The 18856-nt window shown below is 42.5% G+C and overlaps 1 protein-coding gene and 1 long non-coding RNA gene across 2 annotated transcripts; one reads left to right on the top strand and one right to left on the bottom strand.

The window, feature by feature from the left end:
- The first annotated feature begins 622 nt into the window (after positions 1-622).
- On the top strand, positions 623-4802 carry LOC123464554 (cancer/testis antigen 47A-like). The gene is made up of 3 exons (XM_045164419.1): positions 623-2380; positions 3239-3380; positions 4405-4802. Exons 1-3 carry the CDS (start codon positions 1684-1686, stop codon positions 4415-4417), a joined length of 852 nt encoding a protein of 283 aa, XP_045020354.1. The 5' UTR covers positions 623-1683; the 3' UTR covers positions 4418-4802.
- On the bottom strand, positions 2758-18638 carry LOC123465396. The gene is made up of 3 exons (XR_006640622.1): positions 18443-18638; positions 3650-4413; positions 2758-3012 (listed from the first exon to the last, which is right to left on the bottom strand). It is a non-coding gene; the product is annotated as an uncharacterized LOC123465396 (long non-coding RNA).
- Positions 18639-18856: the final 218 nt, after the last annotated feature.

The raw sequence follows: 18856 nt of genomic DNA, 5'->3' as shown, positions 1-18856 counted from the left end.
TTGAAGAAGTTTTCAAATTAGCTTGCTTGACTTGTGCCTTCATCATTGTGCAGTAGAAAGGTAGTCTCTTGGGCTCACTAGTACACAATGCACTTTTAACTGAACCATGTGCATGGTTAAGGGTTCCAGTAAAGCCACCTTCAATAACTGTCAGCTTATTTGAGGATCTTTGCACTGATGGTACATGAAAACACATTTAGAGACAAGTGATTCATCACTGGAGTGTTAATAAAGTCTTGTCTTCATTTTATACTTAGCAGAGCAGTTTTTGTAGCACTCTACCTTCTAGGAATGCTACCTGTTCACCTTTTGGTAAACTTGGATCAGATTATTTTGTTGAAAGAAGCCTAAAATATCAAGGGGCAAAAGATGCTCTAGAGCTGTGGTCCCCCACGTTTTGGGCACCAGGGATAAGTTTCAAGGAAGACAATTTTTCCACGGACCAGGGAGGAGGTGGATGGTTTGGGGATGATTCAGGTGCATTACATTCATTGTGCACTTTATTTCTATTGTTATTACATCAGCTCCACCTCAGATCATGAGGCACTAGATCCCGGAGGTTGGGCATGCCTGCTCTAGAGTCAGTCAGTCAGTTCAGTCGCTCAGTCGGGTCTGACTCTTTACAATTATGAGACTTATTAGTATTTTTCCTAAATGTAACATCCAGATGTAATTGGCTATGTCTTTTTCAAAAAATATTTTTAGTGCTACAAAACTTTTTTTACAGAACGACTATAAAAACAGTTCATTTCTGTATAATTTTCAAAATTACACTTGGGGTCTGGACTAAGTGGATCTTGAGATCAATAAAAAGTCCGGGACTGTTGCCTCTGAAACATCCTAGGAAGGTGGCCCTTTTAACGTCTGTCACGCTTAGCACTTAGGAGATGACCTGATCCTTTAAAGAAACCTCTCCTTTTTTTATTCAGTCTTCAAAGCATTAAGGGAATATGTCTGGGTTCATTATACACCTTCTAGCTCCTAACTTCTCCAACACTTCTCAACCTTCAGTTCTGACTGCATTCATTTCAATTTGTCTACTCTTTTCCAACTATTTTTAACTAAGGTAAATTGTCCAAATTCTCTTTCTCTTCTGCGGAGGTTTTTAGTACTGCTAACATCTGAGATATACAACATTTTTATGACCCTGTCTCTATTCACATGAGCCATTACCAGGTGGAAATTCCCAGGTGGGAAATTTCTCTCAGTTCACATGGGCCAGGATGCCTTCATAAATACTTTCCTGCACAATTACATAAAGGACACGAGCCTAGAAGACCTCCACACATGTCAGAACCCTAGCGCGTCAAAGAACAAGTAGGCAATTGTGAGCAATTTGACAACCAAGGGCCTTGGCCGTTCATTGGACACAGAGCACGTCAATCCTTGTTTGTCAGCAAATGAGCCCAAAGCTCGTGACGAGGGGTCACAGGCCACCGTCAACGGTTCCGGCCCCGCCCCTCGACTGTGGCCTGGCTCCACTGCCTGAGGCCCGACTTCCGTCGGACGCTTCCGCCATTGGCCGCCCACCCTCCCGGTCGTGGGGCCTCCTCTGTGGTCCCTTCTGTGACTGCCTCGGTCCATCTCACTTCCCTCAGCCTCCTCTCAGGGCAGCCACTTCGGGTGCCACCACCTGCGCCACTGCCATCGTCCCCCGCCCGGCTGAGGTAACTGGCGGCTGCCATGTCTACCACGGGGGATGGAGATCTGGCCCCTGGCGGGCAGGAAGGCCCTGCAGGTGCGTCGGGGGCCCAGGCCAGAGCCCGTGACGGTGTGGACCGCAGCTCCGAGGCTCGCAGGGGTGACTCCATGCCTGAGGCTGAGGCGGGTGGAGTCGTGGGGGCCTCAGGAGGCCCGAGGGAGGCGGCCCTGGAGGGCGGGAACGCTGAGGAAGACGCCGACCTCAGGCCGGCTGAGGAGAGGGAGGTGGAGGAGCAGGCGGAGGGCGTGAACCGCATGGTGGTCTCGCGCCACTTCCCCATGAACACCTTTCTCTTAACGGTCCTAAATCTGGCACACTCGATGGTGAACCGTTTGTCCGAAAACCACGTCATACTTCCGCCAAATGATGACCGCGTGTTGGTCTGGCACCAGACCAGGCAGCGCTTGTCCGACCACGGCTCAGCCGCCGTGGCCGGGTTTTCGGAGGTCCAGGTGCCATCGGATGAATCGGGGGAGGGGCCGGCTGAGGAAGCCCCGGACCAGGGGGCGGAGCAGGCGGAGGAAGCCCAGGAGGCGGAGCAGGCGGAGGAAGCCCAAGAGGCGGAGGAAGCCCAAGAGGCGGAGGAAGCCGAGGAGGCCTCTTTATTGGAGACGGCCACCAAGGAGTCTGAGGAGCCCAGCTCGCGGGAGATGCCACAGGAGCCTGTCGCCCCTGAGAGTGAGCATTCGAGGGGCGGGGGGGAGTTGGGGGGGACGGAAACACTGGCAGCTGCCGGCCGGGTCTGGGGACCAGGGATCCCGAGGAGGGGGCAGGCTCATACGGGGGGCACGGGGTGGGGGGGGGCGTTCCTCAGGAGGGGAGGCCGGGAGTCAGGGCCTCCTTGAATCGAAGGCCAGAGGGGCCCAGTAGAAGCCCAACTGCATAACGATTTCTTTGGTTTGGGGGGAAAATAAGCTGCCCTCTACCAACCCTGGTAAGAGGCCTGAGATGATCAGTGCCAGTTATGAGCCCACACGTGAAGGTCAGTGGAGGCAGGTGTTCGAGAGGGAGCTTGAGAGGACATGGAAGAGAACAGGCAAATGGCAGACCTCATATTTGGTTCATAGCTTTTAAAAATGTCAAGATTCTTGGAAAGTTGATCCCAAAACATTATGAACTCATACAGGACCACATGGTCAAAAGGAAATGTTTAGGGGATTGAGGAACTCAGGAGCTTCCCCATAGAATTTGTTATTGAGGTGAAGCATATTTTGGCGAAAAAGTTCTGGCCAAAACATCCAGAATGCATCAGACCCAGAGAATTCTGATCCTTGAGCACAAGTCATCAGTAGCACAGGGTGACAGATTTACTAGAAAAGAAGAAATAATATCATTGTGAAAATGATCAAGCAGCAGCAAAGTGAGGGCCATGGAAGTGTTGCATCCTCCAGAAGGAAGGCCCCCAGTTACTCTTTTCTTAGTTGCTTCTGTCCTGCTTCTCCTAAGGGTAGAGTACTGGACATCCTGCCATTCCTTATGTGTTTGCGTTTTTTTTCTGTAAATGTCTGGTCCCAAAGTCTATTATTCCTCTTTAAGAAACAGCTGAATGCCAGGATGAGAACTCCAAAGAAGAGGCGCAGGGCACCAAAAGTGAGGGGAAAGAAAAGAAGTATAACAGAAAACAAGAAGAACCAGAAAAGGATCTGGACCCAGGAAAGGACAGGCCCAGAAAGCCCAGGTATCTGTGTATAGCTTTGAAAATAACCCAGCTATTCCCAGGCATTTACCAGTTTTGTTTTTGCTTTTTAATTCTCGGAGTAAATTAAGAAAACGTTTGTTTGAAATTAGTTCAACAACTCAAATTTACCTAATGTTTATAGAACAGTTCTGCACCCAGTAATATAAAGAGCATGAAGTGAAATATACTTCATGGCTTCTCGTTTGTTCTTATGAGGTCTTTGGTCCTCTATCTCTAAGACTACCAACAAGTTGTAAATGTATCAGTACCTAAGACCAGTATTTCTTGAGAAAACAGTGACGAAAAGCTGCAGCAACTGGGCTGTGCAGTAGTTTGGCCTTCATTTCTTGACCACAGAAGTGCAGTCTCCTGCACTAAGAGAAGACACCTTTTAGAACGTAACTACTTACAAATAGCATACAGTTCAGAATTTCAAGTAGGACCACATTTAGTGATTAATACTGAAATATTTGTTCGGTTGTAGATTTGTGTATTTTATATGACAGTCAAAAGAAACAGTCGTAGGATGACTGTTGTTTATCACTGAGATGGTAGTGAAGGTATATATCTTGTCTTTAATGATTAATATTTTCTCCCTTGTTTGCATAGTGGTGTGTTTCATAATAACAGCCTCTTTCTCATACGATAGATATGGAAACCGAGGGTCTGGGAGGGTAAGGGAGTATCATCTGTGGAGTGAGCACAGGCTTTTAAGGTAGAAAGAGTGATTTAAGTCCCAGACTAGCCTCTCAAAGGAAGGGGGAAAAAAAAAGCATTTATGGTGTTGGGCAAGAGGGAGACAAGGTTGGTAGGATCACATGATTGAAGCCATGGGGTTGTACATGCACCCAGTGTCCAGGGTGAATTTTACAAGAGGAAAATGTGTTTTTCTTCTCTCCTTGTTGAGATACAACCCTCAGATGCAGCAGATATACATGAGGCTGACTGTTTTCTTCGATTTAGAAAGTTTCTGATGCTGACTGATGCTGTATAATCGTTCCTTTTCTCTCATTTCTTCCTGCAGTTTGGAAGACTAGAAAGAAGACAGAGAAAGAAGAAAGGATCCATTGTTCGCTATTTTTCGATTTTTCAGAAGCCCATGGGATTATTAACGTTGATTTCCTTCCCAAATCCATCCCCCAAAGAGCAACTGTCTAATAATAATATCTATAAAAATTCCAATATCTAATTGGGTTTTATCTTTTCCAGATATATTTGACAGCATTTGTTCTAGTTAAAACTAAGTTTTAAAGTAGTAAACTGAAATGTAGATAGATTTGTGTATATAAATAATCCTGATTTAAATCTCTTTAAAAATGAGAAGCCGTTTTACATCATTGGAAGGCATCATCACATTCCACCATTTGATAAGCCTGTTTTAAGTTCTTTTATTGCAGCCCAAAATAAAATTTGTATTTAAAACAGTTTTGTAAAGACAGAAATAGGGGTCAAGGCTTTAGATCTGAACTTGTTTACTGTACTAGTCACTAGCCATGTGTGGCTACTGAGCATTGAAAATGTGGCTACTCTGAGTTGAAATGTGCTACAAATGTAAAAAGTGGTGTAAAGTCTCTTTAATACCTAATTACACATTGAAAAGATAATCTAGTATTAAATATAGCATTAAAATTATTTCCTCCAGTTTCTTTTTCCTTTTTTAAAAATTTATTTATTGCTACACGTGAGCTTTCTCTAATTACGGTGCACAGGTTCTCACTGAGGTGGCTTCTCTTGTGGAGCATGAGCTCTAGGGCAGACGGGCTTCAGAGTTGCGGCACATGGGCTTACTTGCCCCTCAGCATGTGGGATCTTCCTGTACCAGGGATTGAACCTGTGTCCCCTGCACTGCAAGGTGGATTCTTAACCACTAGACCACCAGGGATGCCCTCTTTTTACTTTTTAGATGTGGCTACTAGAACATTTAAAACTGCACAGGACTTGTGTTATATGTGTATTTCATAGTCCTGCTGGGTGCTTTTGAAGGAAACCTGAGGGATGGCCCAGCTTGCCTGGAGGCCAGATGGTGCTGCTGAGCCTGAGCCCAGACGCTGATCTGGAGCACTGGTTCTCAAAGTTTGGTCCTTAAAATAGCATTATTAGCATCACCCACGAATTCTTAGGCTCTACTTAAGACCTGTGAATCAGAAACTGAGAGTGGGGCCCAGTAGTGTGTGTTTTGACAAGCCCTCCAGGGGATTCTGATGCAGCCAAGGTTTGAGAAGCACTGGTTGACAGCCACAGGGGGAGAAGTTGAGACCCACCTCTGGTGACCAGCCTTCGTTCACTGCCTTGGGGCTGCTGGAGGTAAATTGAACAGGACGGTAAGGGCTGGACTGGCGAGGAAATTAGGATTCACAGGGGCTGAGACAGAGAGAGGCTGTGGATAGGGGATGGCACCAGAAAAATATCCAGGAACAGAGCTGGTTCCAGAAAGTCACAGACATGATACCGGGTATACGTAGTCTAAGAGAACCTTCATTCAGCAGGAGTGGATAGTAGATACATACAGAGTTGCCTGTGAGGATGTATGCGTACCCAAGCATACAGAAAGGCATGCAATGGAAAGATAAACCACATTTAGGATGGTGGTTACCTCTTGGGGAAAGACAAGGACAGTGATCCTATTGGGGAGGGATACGTAGTGGGCTTCAACTGTGTCTCTAATTTACATTTCTTAAACTGAGTGGTGGGTAAATAGTGTTTATAGTAGTCTTTATAATTTTGTGCAGATGGGAAGTATGTCATAAAATGACATAAAATGAAAAGGGAGAAAGTGGACTTAATCTTTGAACTCTGTTTAAGGTAATAAAAGGTTAAAGTTGTAGATGACCAGAGTGGAGGATAAGAGAAGGGGAAGGGCCTGGGGGTTTGAGACTAGACGGGCTCATTTCTGCATTTACTTCAGGCTTCCTAGGTATCTGAAACATGGTCTAGCTGGAGCATACTTTGTTCCTACGGGCTAGGCTCCTGACCTTCTTGTAGGTAACTGATAACATACTGTCATGTTCTGTGGTGACATGTCTTCTATTCTAACTGTGTGCACATGCAAATACACACACTACATCCACCTATTCATTCAAAACCAACCTCTGCACTGAACCTTTAAATGGCTGGGACCTTAAGGGTTTTATTTATCTTTCTTTCCCAAAGCCCTAGGCAAAGGATTTTCCTCTTCCTAGGTATTTAATGTCAAGTAAAGTGAAGCAAACTTAAGATCCCCGCAACTTTTTTTTTTTTTTTTTTTTTGGTCACCAGTGTTGACATTTTAAAATGTGTTATATTCTTCCTTATGGCTAGAACCACATGGTGAGACAGAAGGCAAAGCATTCCCTGTCACCATTATTTCAACTGAAAGGGCAGGTCAACTAGGACAATTTGCGGCCCTTCAACCTGGTTCTGATTTGTTAGTATTTCTGCGGTGCAGGTTGTTAAAACAGTATTGCTTCCTGGCCCAGGCAGAGATATCTCTTTCTTGAGCTCTATGCTCTAGAGGGCCACTTTGGTCCTCTTCTAGCCACACCCCTCCCGCCAGGGCCAGGAGTCCAGCCCATGGGAACAAGGGGTGTGTCCCTGCTAGCCCATGCTCCAGGTACCTGACAGCCCTGAACAGTCCCTAGCCTGCTTCCAGGGCCCGTGTGCTCCTCTTAGACCTGTCCTGGGGAGGGCTGACTGCACTCACTGCTGGGGTGGATGCTCCCAGGCCCAAGGAGGGGTTGTAGGCCCAGAAGGGGATGCAGCCTGGCCTAGGAGCCTGGGCATGGGCGGGGGAAGGGAAGGAGGACAGCTCTTCCCACGCCATCAGGGCTGAACTTAGAGGAGTCTGAGAAGACTAAATCCCAACCTGGCCTTTCAGCTCATTAGGAAGGTACATTTGTCGTGGAAGGAGATACAACTTATTTAATGGTTTATCATTTGATTTGAACATTTCAAATATTTTTAGACATGTGGATCCCCAACTGAACTCTTTTTTTGAACCTTGCAAATAGGACTAATGTTTCACGCAGGCCAGATTAAATATCTGCTCTATCACCCCTTTCCCTTTTCACTCCATGTTACACCTATTCCTGAGCATACTGGGCGTCATGCTTCTGAAAATGGTTTTTTTAATTTATTTTTTTAATTGAAGTATAAATGCTTTACAGAATTCTGTTGTTTTTGTCAGACATCAAGATAAACCAGCCAGAGGTATAATTTTGTCCCCTCCCTCTTGAAACTCCCTCCCATCTTACTCCCCATCCCACCCCTTTAGGTTGATACAGAGCCCCTGTTTGAGTTCCCCAAGTTATATAGCAAATTGCCAGTGGCTATCTATTTTACTTATGGTAATTAAGTTTCCATATTACTCTCTCCATACATCTCACTCTCTCCTCCCACCCTCCCATGTCCATGAGTCTGTTCTCTATGTCTGTCTCTCCACTGCTGCCCTGCAAATAAATTCATTGGTACCATCTTTCTAGTTTCCATATATATATATGGGTTAGTATACAATACTTACGTTTCTCCTTCTGACTTACTACACTCTGTATAATAGGCTCTAGGTTCATCTACCTCTTTAGAACTGACTTAAATGCATTCCTTTATATGGCTGATTAATATTCCATTGTACATATGTACCACAGCTCCTTTATCTCTTCATCTTTTGATGGACATCTAGGTTGCTCCCATGTTCTAGCTATTGTAAAGACTATGGCAAGGAACACTGGGTACGTGTGTCTTTTTCAATTTTTATTTCCTCAGCGTATATGCCAAGGAGTGGGTTTGCTAGGTTTTTTAAGGAATCTCTATACCGTCTTCCATAGTGGCTGTATCAATTCACATTGCCATCAACGGTGCAAGAGGGTTCCCTTTTCTCCACACCCTCTCCAGCATTTATTGTTTGTAGACTTTTTAATGATGGGCATTCTGACTGGTGTGAGGCAAGATCTCATTATAGGTTTGATTTTCATTTCTCTAATAAAGAGCCTCTTGGTGAAAATGAAACAGGAGATTAAAAAAGCTAGCCTAAAACTCAACATTGAAAAACTAAGATCATGACATCAAGTCCCATCACTTCACGGCAAATAGATAGGGTAAGAATGGAAACAGTGAGAGGCTTTATTTTGGGGGGGCCCAAAATCACTGCAGATGGTGACTGCAGCCATGGTATTGAAAGATGCTTGCTCCCTGGAAGAAAAGCTATGACAAACCTAGACAGCATATTAAAAGCAGAGACATTACTTTGCCGACAAAGTTCCCTATAGTCCAAGCCATGGTTTTTCCAGTAGTCATGTATGGATGTGCGAGTTGGCCCATAAAGTAGCTGAGCACTGAAGAACTGATGCTTGTGAACTGTGGTGTTGGAGAACTCTCATGGAGAGCCCTTGCACTGCATGGAGATCCAACCAATCAATCCCAAAGGAAGTAAGTCCTCAATACTCATTGGAAGGGCTGAGGCTGAAGCTGAAGCTCCAATACTTTGGCTACCTGATGCAAAGAACTGACTCCTTAGAAATGACGCTGAGGAGAAGGGGACAACAGAGGATGAGATGGTTGGATGGCATCACCAACTTGATGAGTGCGAGTTTGAGCAAGTGCTGGGAATTGGTGCTGGACAGGGAAGCCTGGCGTGCTGCAGTCCACGGGGTCACAAAGAATCGAACACGACTCAGTGAGTGAGCCAAATAATGAGTGATGTTGAGCCTCTTTTCATGTGTTTGTTAGCCATGTATATGTCTTCTTTGGAGAAATACCTGTTTAGGGTTTTTTCCCACTTTTTAATTGGATTATTTGTGTTTCTGGTATTGTATGAGCTATTTGTATATTTGGAAATTAATCCTTTGTCAGTTGTTTCATGTGCTATTATTGTCTCCCATTCTGAGGGTTGACTTTTCACCTTGGTTATAGTTTCCTTTGCTGTGCAAAAACTTCTAACTTTAACTAGGTTCCAGTTGTTACCTTTGTTTTTGTTTCCATTACTGTAGGATCTTGCTTTGATTTCTGTCATCGAGTGTTCTATGTTTTCCTCTACGAGTTTTATAGTTGCAGGTCTTATATTAGGTCTTTAATATATTTTGTGTTTACCTTTGTGTATGGTGTTAGGAAATGCTCTATTTTCATTCTTTTACATGTAACTATCCAGTTTTCCCAGCACCACTTATTGAAGAGGCTATCTTTGCTCCATTGTATATTCTTGCCTCCTTTGTCAAAAAGAAGGTACCCATAAGCACGGGGGTTATTTCTGGGCTCTCTATTTTGTTCTATTTGTGTGCATCTATGTTTTTGTGCCAGTACCATACTGTTTTGATGACCGTAGCTTTGTTGGATAATCTGAAGTCAGGAAGGCTGATTCCTCCAGCTCCATGCTTCTTTCTCAAGACTGCTTTGGCTATTTGGGGTCTTTGGTGTCTTCATATGAAACTGAAACAATTCTAGTTCTGTGGGAAAAAAGCCATTGGTATTTGGATAGGGATTGCATTCAATCTGTAGATTACATTTGGTAGCATTGTCATTTTCACAATATTGATTCTTCCACCCCAGGAACATGGAATATCTCTCCATCTGTTCATGTCATCTTTGCTTTCTTTCATCAGTGTCTTATGATTTTCTGTTATACAGTTCTTCTGTCTCCTTATGTAGGTTTATTCCTAGATATTTTAGTCTTTTTGATGCGATGGTGAATGGAATTGTTTCCTTAATTTCTCTTTCTCATTTCTCATTGTTAGTATATAGGAATGTAGGTGATTTCTGTGTATTGATTTTGTATCCCATTACTTTGCTAAACTCACTGATTAGCTCTAGTAATTTTCTGATACTATCTTTAGGGTTCTCTATGTCGAGTATCATGTCATCTGCAATCAGGGAGGCTTTACTTCTTCTTTTCCCATCTGGATTCCTTTTATTTCTTTTTCTTCTGTGATTGGCATAACTAGGATTTCAAAACTATGTTGAATGATAGGAGAGTGAGCACCCTTGTCTTGTTCCTGATCTTAGAGGGAGTGCTTTCAGTTTTTCCCCATGAGAAGGTTTACTGTGGGCTTGTCATATATGGACTTTTCTATGTTGAGGTAGCTTCCTTCTATGCCCATTTTTTGGAGTGTAATCACAAATGGGTCCTGAATTTTGTCAAATGCTTTTTCTGCATCTATTATATGGTTTTTATCTTTCAATTTGTTGATAGGCTGTAGCACATTGGTTTGCATATATTGAAGAATTCTTGCATCCCTGGAATAAACTCAGCTTGATCATGGTGTATGACCTGGTTAATGTGTTATTGAATTCTGTTTGGTAGAATTTTGTTGAGAATTTTTGCATCTATGTTCATCAGTGATACTGGCCTGTAATTCCAAAAATGCCTCATTCTAATAGCCCATCTTGCTATTGTACTTGGATCTAGTCCCTAGTCCAGACTGGAGTAGAAATACGAACCATCTTGCCCCCTCTACTGCAATACCCTCCCACTGCTCACTTTCTTTGCTTCCTAGGTGTTCATATACAAAATTTCAATACCACCTCTTCCCCATACAAATACCCACCTGGAAGCCATCAGCTTGCTCAGGCGCACCTAAGTGGAGGCCCTTTATGCCCTGCACCACCTCTTAAGAACATTTCATTTCTCTGAAAACCTTCAGGTCTGAATTATCAATAGCCTATTTGATTGCCCTCCGCATGACAGACTACAGAACAGGTTCTGTTGTATTTGTTTTCATATGCAAAGATCAAACAAGTTACAAAGAAGCTGAATGCTCTGAAGAATGTGCCCCTGGGCATGAAAAAATAACTTGTGTTTAAAAACAGACTTGTTAACTGTGGGAAAAATTAATAATGGTGAGTGCTCAGAATAAGAATGACCTAATAGAAGTTCACTCTGAGAAGAGAGAAGGCATAACAGCTCATCTACCAGAATTACCTGGGTAAAGGACATCCACCTAAATGAAATTTCATGAAGAAAATACAAAGGAAATAAAATCCAGTTAATCAAGAACCTAGCATGATAAAAAGGTAAAGATGCAGATGTTTTATAGAGAAAGTACAAAAATCCAGCACGTGATTGTGTGGTATTGAGAGGGTAACAGGCAGGAAGGCCAGGGGTCTCCACACAGAGGAAACAGGCTGCAAGTGTCAGACATATTTCTCTCGCTCAAACATCAGGCGGAAACAAACTAGTGATTTTTTTTTTCCTTCCCTATACAAATTTAAAAGGAGGTTTCTCTTAAATACTGTGTTGCCATAATGACACCTGGTTTCACCTGAAGTTAACTATTCTCAAACCTTGAGTTAACCAATGTATTTTTCTTATGGAAATGTTTGTCTTAAGCTATGTTAATGTACTATGCATTTGCCCCAGACTGTCTTCAACTCGGTTCCGCCTAATGCCTCAGAACCTACTTGACAAACCAGTATGTTACACTCAGATATTGTTCGCCTCATCTATGTAAACGAAACTCTTTGTAGGGTAATCTGCCCTTCTGCAAGATTCAAGTCAATCGTTTCATGGCCTGGGATGAATCATCTGGCGCCAAGATGATCCCAAAATGCATCTTATGGATGAGGGGCCTGGTGCCATTCTGAGTTTTAAGACATTCCTTTCTTTGATTACCAGACTGCTAATGGCCACCCACTCCAGTATTCTTGCCTGGAAAATCCCATGGATGGAGGAGCCTGGTAGGCTGCAGTCCATGGGGTCGCACAGAGTCGGACACACCTGAAGTGACTTAACAGCAGTGACTATATAACATCCAGCTGAAGACTAGCAGGGGGTACTCTTTCTGCCCCCTTCTGATGCCTATGTCAGAAGCTTTCTCTATCTCCTTTATACTTCAATAAAACTTTATTACACAAAGCTCTGAGCGATCAAGCCTCGTCTCTGGCCCTGGATTGAATTCTTCTCCTCCGGAGGCCAAGAATCCCGGTGTCTTTTCGATCAGCAACAACCTTTCAGTATCACGTTATACCATCATCTGGAAAACCAAGAACCCATTGGTTTTCCTCAACCATTACACTCAGACCTGAAAAAGCACAGTTACGTCTAGTCCTGCAATTCTGTTTAAGCAAAGTAGCCCCAAGGTATCAGAGGCAGACACACTGAAAGGTATACTAAGACTCTTCTGGGCTTCCCAAGAAAATGAGGTAGGCACTGCACAGGAATCCAAAGGGAGCTCACAGTATTTGAAGTGTTTGGGGCGATGGAATTAAAGGGGAAGGACTTAGAGAGGAAATTTGAACCAACTTCCAGTGAACCTAGGTGAAAATCTAGGGTGGTCGGTGCCTTGGAGAGCCAGCCTATTAACCAACTGACTCTTAGGGCAAATGATTCTACATCTTTATTCCTTTGCCTGAAGTTCTTAACGGAGGCAATGCCACCAAAGACTGTGAGGCAAGATAGGGAGGAAGGAGTCAAAACTTGCTGGGCTACTTGTCCCCATCCCTCATAGCTAACCATCCCTCGCATCCTGACTCCTCTCCTTTTCCACTCCCCATTTTGAACTTCCCTCTTCTCTGTGGTTGAGGGAGACTGGTTCACGTGGGATGTGGGGGCTGTCCAGCCTAGTAACTTTTGAGGTAATGTGTCGTCTAGGAAGTGGGGTCAGGAACGTGTTGTGATGTGTGTGTGCTCAGTCATGTCAGACTCTTGGCAACCCCATGGGCTGTAGCCCGCCAGCCTCCTCTGTCCATGGGAGTTCCCAGGCAAGAATACTGGAGTGGGTTGCCATTTCCTTCTCCAGAGGACCTTCTGGACCCAGGAATTGAACCTGCATCTCCTGGAAATCCTGCACTGGCAGGCAGAGTCTTCACCACTATGCCACAGGGTGGGGGTGACGGCATATAGCCTTGCTTTGGGCTAAAACCTTTGAAGCAGAAGCTCCTGAGTGGAAGGCACTAAAAGTTTGGGTACATGGAGATCTCCACCTCAATGCTGGAGTGAGGGGGGAAGACATCTCTCCACTGGCCCCAGACATTCTTCACTGTGGTAAGCTTCTTTTTGCCTGATTGGAAGCATGGCTTTTGGCATCTGTGGAATTTTTAATTTCAGCAAGCTCTTAAGAGCTTCAACAATAGGATATGTAGGACGAGCAATACATTTCTGGGCAATCGAAGACCGGGTCACAGTGAAATTGGGGCAAGATGACAAACACTAATGGACTAACCAGAGGAGTACAATAATCCCCCAAGAAATGTTCTGTCTCACAGGGAGGTGCTTACTGTTGCCAGGCCTGGAACAGATTGACATGGGGCATGTCTAAAGAGTGTTCCATATAAGTGTTCTATCACTTATAATTAGTACAAGAAGTGTACTATTACCCAATTCACAGGCACTAGGGTCCCCCAGGGACACAGGGAAGGTGATTTAAGGGGTAGTGGACTGATTGGGAAACTAGTCTTTACAGAGCATGGAGTAGCAATGAAAAAAGTGAGACATTTAACGAAGCACACAGTCCACAATCTTTGGACTAAATCATCCGGACTTTTACATTAGAGACACATTTTTTCCTTTGTCAAGGAACATAACCTCTTAATAACGCCAAGAAAACATTCTTGCATCCTCTCTTCTAAAGCACATTATCCCAGGATAACTGCTTTATAAGTAAATCTGCAACAATGTATCCAGCATCACAGCCCTTTCCTGAAAGCAGAAATCTCATAGGCAATGGTGAGGATTCAAACAAGATGGGAAAGCCATATGTAGACAGTCAAGATCTAGGCAAGTTAAAACAACAAGTGTTAATGGTAATAGTTATCCAAAAGACCAAAACAAGTCTCATCAAATGGAAGAAAATTGAAATTTTATCAAGTATCTTTTGGGATTGAATGTTATAAAACTAGGAATCAAAAGCAGGAAGAAGATTGGAAAATTCACAAATACATGGAAACTAAACAGTGCACTTCCTCAACACCTAATGGGTTCAAAGAAATCAAAGGGAAATGAAAACGATGTATTGAAACAAATAAAAACTAGAAACAACATATGATAACTAATGCAGCAAAAGCATTTTTAAGAAGAAAGTTATAATAATAAGTGCTTACATTAACTTTAGAAAAAGATCTCAAACAACCATACATTATACCTCAAGGAACAAGGAAAAAATAAGCCCAAAGTTAAGAGAAGCATGGAAATCAAGATTTGTAAATAAATGAAATAGAGAACATGAAAACAGAAAAAAGATCAATGAAACTAAAAGTTGGTTTTTTGAAAAGATAATCAAAATTGAAAAACTGATAGTTAGAATTAGTCATGAAAAGAGAAGATGCAAATTATAAATGAAATGGAACCCTTATAAATGATACCACACAAATGCAAAGGATTTTAAGGGATAACTATGAACAATTACACACCAACAAATTGGATAACCTAGAAGAAATGGATAAATTACTGGAATCATACAACCTACCGAGACTGAATCATGAAGATACTGAAAATCTGAACAGAATAGTAACAAATCAGGAGACTGAATCGGTAATCAAAAAACTCCCAACACATAAAATTCCAAGACAAGATGGCTTCCCTGGTGAATTTTACCAAACATTTAAAGAATGAATGCCAATCCTTCTCAACTACCAAATATTCAAAGAGGTGGGAACACTCCCAGACTTAGTGTATGAGACCAGCATTACTCTGATACCAAAACCAGATAAGGATATTGTAAGAAATTATGAACCAATATTCCTAATAAGGTAGATGCAAAATTTCTCAACAAAACACTATCAAATTGAATTCCATAGCACACGATCAGGAGGGATTTACCCCTGGGATGCAAGGAAGGTTCAAAATATACAAATCAGTAAATGTCACATTAATAGAATGAAAGATAAAATCATATGATCATCTCAACAGGTGGCAAACAAAAAGAATTTGACAAAATTCAACATCCTTTCATGATAAAAAAAATTCTCAGCAAATTAGTTTGGAAGGCACATACTTCAACATAATAAAGGCCACCTGCATTAAGCCCACAGCTAACATCATCCTCAATGCAGAAAAAGTGACAGCTTTTCCTCTAAGAACAGAAACAAGATAAGGGTGCCCACTTTCACCACTCCTATTCAGAATTGTACTCAAGTCTCAGAGAACGTAGGCAAGAAAATAAAAAACATCAAAATCAGAAAGGATGAAGTTAAATTGTCTGTTTGCAGATGACATGATCTTATTATACAGAAAACCTAAAGACTGCATTAAAAAATTTTAGAACTCATCAGTGAATTTGGTAAATTCTCAAGACCTATGATCAACATACAAAAATCTGTTGCATTTCTATACACTAAGGACAAAGTATCTGAAAAATAAATAATGAAAATAATCTCATTTACAATACAGCAAACACAGTAAAATACTTAGAAATACATTTAACCAAGCACGTCAAAAGATCTATACACCAAAACAATAAGACACTGACGACAGACATTGAAGAAGACATAAAGGGAAAGATATCCCCATTTCCTGTATAAAAAGAATATTGTTAAAACGTCCATACTACCCAAAGCCAATTACACATGCAATGCAATTCCTATCAAAATTCCAATGACATCTTTTCACAGAATAGAAAAAGCAATCTACAATTTGTGTGGAACCACAAAAGACTCCAATACCCAAACAATCCTGAGAATGAACAACAAAGCTGGAGAGATCACACTTTCTGATCTCAAACTATATTACAAAGTATAGTATTTGAAACAGCATGGAACAATGGAACAGAATCAAGAGCTCAGAAATAAGCCCATGCGTAATCGGTCAACTAATATTTCACAAGGGAGCCAAGAATATTTAGTGGGAAAAGACTCTTCAATAAATGATATTGGGTAAAACAAGCTATCCTCATGGGAAGAATAAAATTGGACTCCAATCTTATAGCACTCACAAAAACTCACTTGAAATGGGTTAAAGACTTAAATTTAAGACCTGAAATCATAAAACTCCTGGAAGAAAACACAGCTTTCCTATGACAAGCTCCTTGACCTAGGTTTTGGCAAAAAAAAAAAAAAAAAAAAAAAAAAACAAAACCTGTTGGCATATGACGTTAAAAGTACAGGCAGCAAATGCAAAAATAGACAAGTGAGACTACATCAAATAAAAAAGCTCATGCACAGCCAAGGAAACAAAATGAAAAGGCAATCTATGGAGTGGGAGAAAATTTCTTCCAATCATCTATCTAAGAAACGGTTAATATAGGAACTCATACAATACTGTTCAAATGACTATTATCAAAAAGACAAAACAAGTGTTGGCAAGGATATTAAAGGAAAGGGAACCCTTGTACACTGTTGGTGGGAATGTAACTTGGAACAGGCACTATGTAAAATTGCATAAGGTTTCCTCCAAAATATTAAAAATAAAACTACCATAGGATCCAGAAATCCCACTTCTGGACATATAGCCAAAGAAAATTTAATAACTACCTGAAAGAAATATCTGCAGCCCCTTGTTCATTGCAACATTATTCACAATAGCCAAGACATGCAAACAATCAAAGTGCCTGTGCACGAATGGATAAACAAAACGTGGGTGTAAAGGTATATACATATATACATTTAGGAAACATTATTCGGTCATAAAAAAGAGGAAATCCTGAATGTCATGGCAACATGGATAAACCATGAAGGCATTATGCTAAGTGAAATAAGTCAGAGAAAGACAGATACTGTATGATCTCACTTATACGTGGGCTCTAAAACGAGACAAACTCACAGAAACAGAGAGTAGAATGGTGGTTGCCAGGGGCTGCAGGGACGGAAAACGAGGAGATGTTGTTCAAAGGATACAAACTTCCAACTATAAGATGCCAAGTTCAGTGGATCTAATATTCAGTATGGTGACTATAGTTAAGAATACTGTTTTATCCTTCAAAGTTGCTAAGAGAGCAGATCTTAAATATTCTCACAACCATCATCAACACAGAAAAGGTAACTGGATGCGTGTGTGCCCAGTCGTGTCCAACTCTTTCTGACCTCATGGACTGTAGCCCACCAGGCCCCTCCGTCCATGGGATTCTCCAGGCAAGAAGGCTGGAGTGGGTTGCCATTTTCACTTCCAGGGGATTTTCCCAACCCAGGAATTGAACCTGAATCTCCTGCACATCGCCCGCATCTCCTGCACTGCAGGCAGATTCTTTACCACTGAACCACCAGGGCAGTTTGAACATAGGTGTGCAGTACATATTTCCTGGTTTCTCTGGGCTGGCTGAGGAAGGCTGGTCTCTACCTCTCAGAGACCCTAGGTCATGCTCATTTACTTTGTGGCCAGTTAGCTAACCTGCCCCTGTCAAATGTCCCTGGAGCTAGACAGACAAGCAGACCTATATATCTCAAACTCAGATTAGAGGTCACAGAGATCTGGACTTTCCTGGTGGCTCAGTGGTTAAGAATCCTCCTGCCAGTGCAGGGTCCACGGGTTCCATTCCCACTCCGAAAAGGTTCCACATGTCAAGGAGCAATGAAGCCCACAGGCAACAACTACTGAACCTGCACTCTAGAGCCCATGGTCTGCAACAAGAAGAGCCACTGCTCACCCCAACTAGAGAAAGCCCGAGCACAGCAATGAAGCCTCGGCACGGCCAAAAATAAACACACACACACACAAAAGAAGTCAGAGCTTCTCCATTCACTAACATGACCTTAGGAAAACCAGTTAGCTGCTCTGGGCCTCAACTTCCCCATCTGAAAAAAAGAGGCTTCGACAAAAATCTCACTCCCACCTATTCTACATTCTTAGAGTGCTAAGAATGCACAGCCAGACATCCAAAGAGAGGAAAGGGATTACTCAACAAATGATGCCAGAGATTAGCCATTTACAAAAAAGGAAAGTCAACCAAGATCCAAACTTTATAACACATGTCAAAATAACTCCAGAGGGATAAGGGTATACAAGATAAAAAATCACAAGGAAAATAAGAAAATATATCCTTGAATAGCCTTATGATCAGATGGTAAAGAATTTTTAAATTCAAAGGATATGAAGGAAACAGAAAAGGAAAACATTGGGAAACTTTCTACATCAGAAAAGAAAACCAATATTCTTAGCAATGTAAGCAAACAGAAGAGGCACCTGCAAAATGAGAAAACCACAGCAAAAAGAACAAAGCTTTATGTCCTACCCTCCACCTGATAGCATCTTCATCTCTCAGTGCTCCACACAGGAAAGGCAGGGCCTAAACCCGACCCAGGAACCAGAGGGAAGCTGTGGAAGCTCACGGACCTGAGAACCGCGTGACAGCGCCACACCAAACCAGAGGGCTGTTACTAAAAGCCTGAGTAACTGCCCAATAGCAGCCACCTGCAGACTGAACCCAGGGTAGGAATGACCGAGGCTCTTACCTAATTTTGTAGATGAGAAAACGCAGGCCCAGAACAGCTAAATCAGATTGCAAAGTCATAACACCTGGTTAGTGTTTACTCCAATCCTGGAACCCAGCTGGGGTTCTGCCTCAGCTGATCCATCTATGAAATGAAGACGTTGGATTAGACCCGTGGTTCTCCAAGTGCAGTGGCCAGACCAGCAGCGTGAACCT

Source organism: Bubalus bubalis, chromosome X (genome assembly GCF_019923935.1).
Source record: "Bubalus bubalis isolate 160015118507 breed Murrah chromosome X, NDDB_SH_1, whole genome shotgun sequence".
NCBI lineage: Eukaryota > Metazoa > Chordata > Mammalia > Artiodactyla > Bovidae > Bubalus > Bubalus bubalis.
Note: the sequence above shows the minus strand (reverse complement) of the source record. Positions and strands in the feature narration are given on the sequence as shown.

Excerpts from the sequence above, each read along its gene's own strand:
- LOC123464554 (XM_045164419.1), top strand. The coding sequence starts at position 1,684 with ATGTCTACCACGGGGGATGGAGATCTGGCCCCTGGCGGGCAGGAAGGC. Across the intron at positions 2,381-3,238 it reads GGAGCCTGTCGCCCCTGAGA|AAACAGCTGAATGCCAGGAT; the intron begins GTGAGCATTCGA and ends TTCCTCTTTAAG.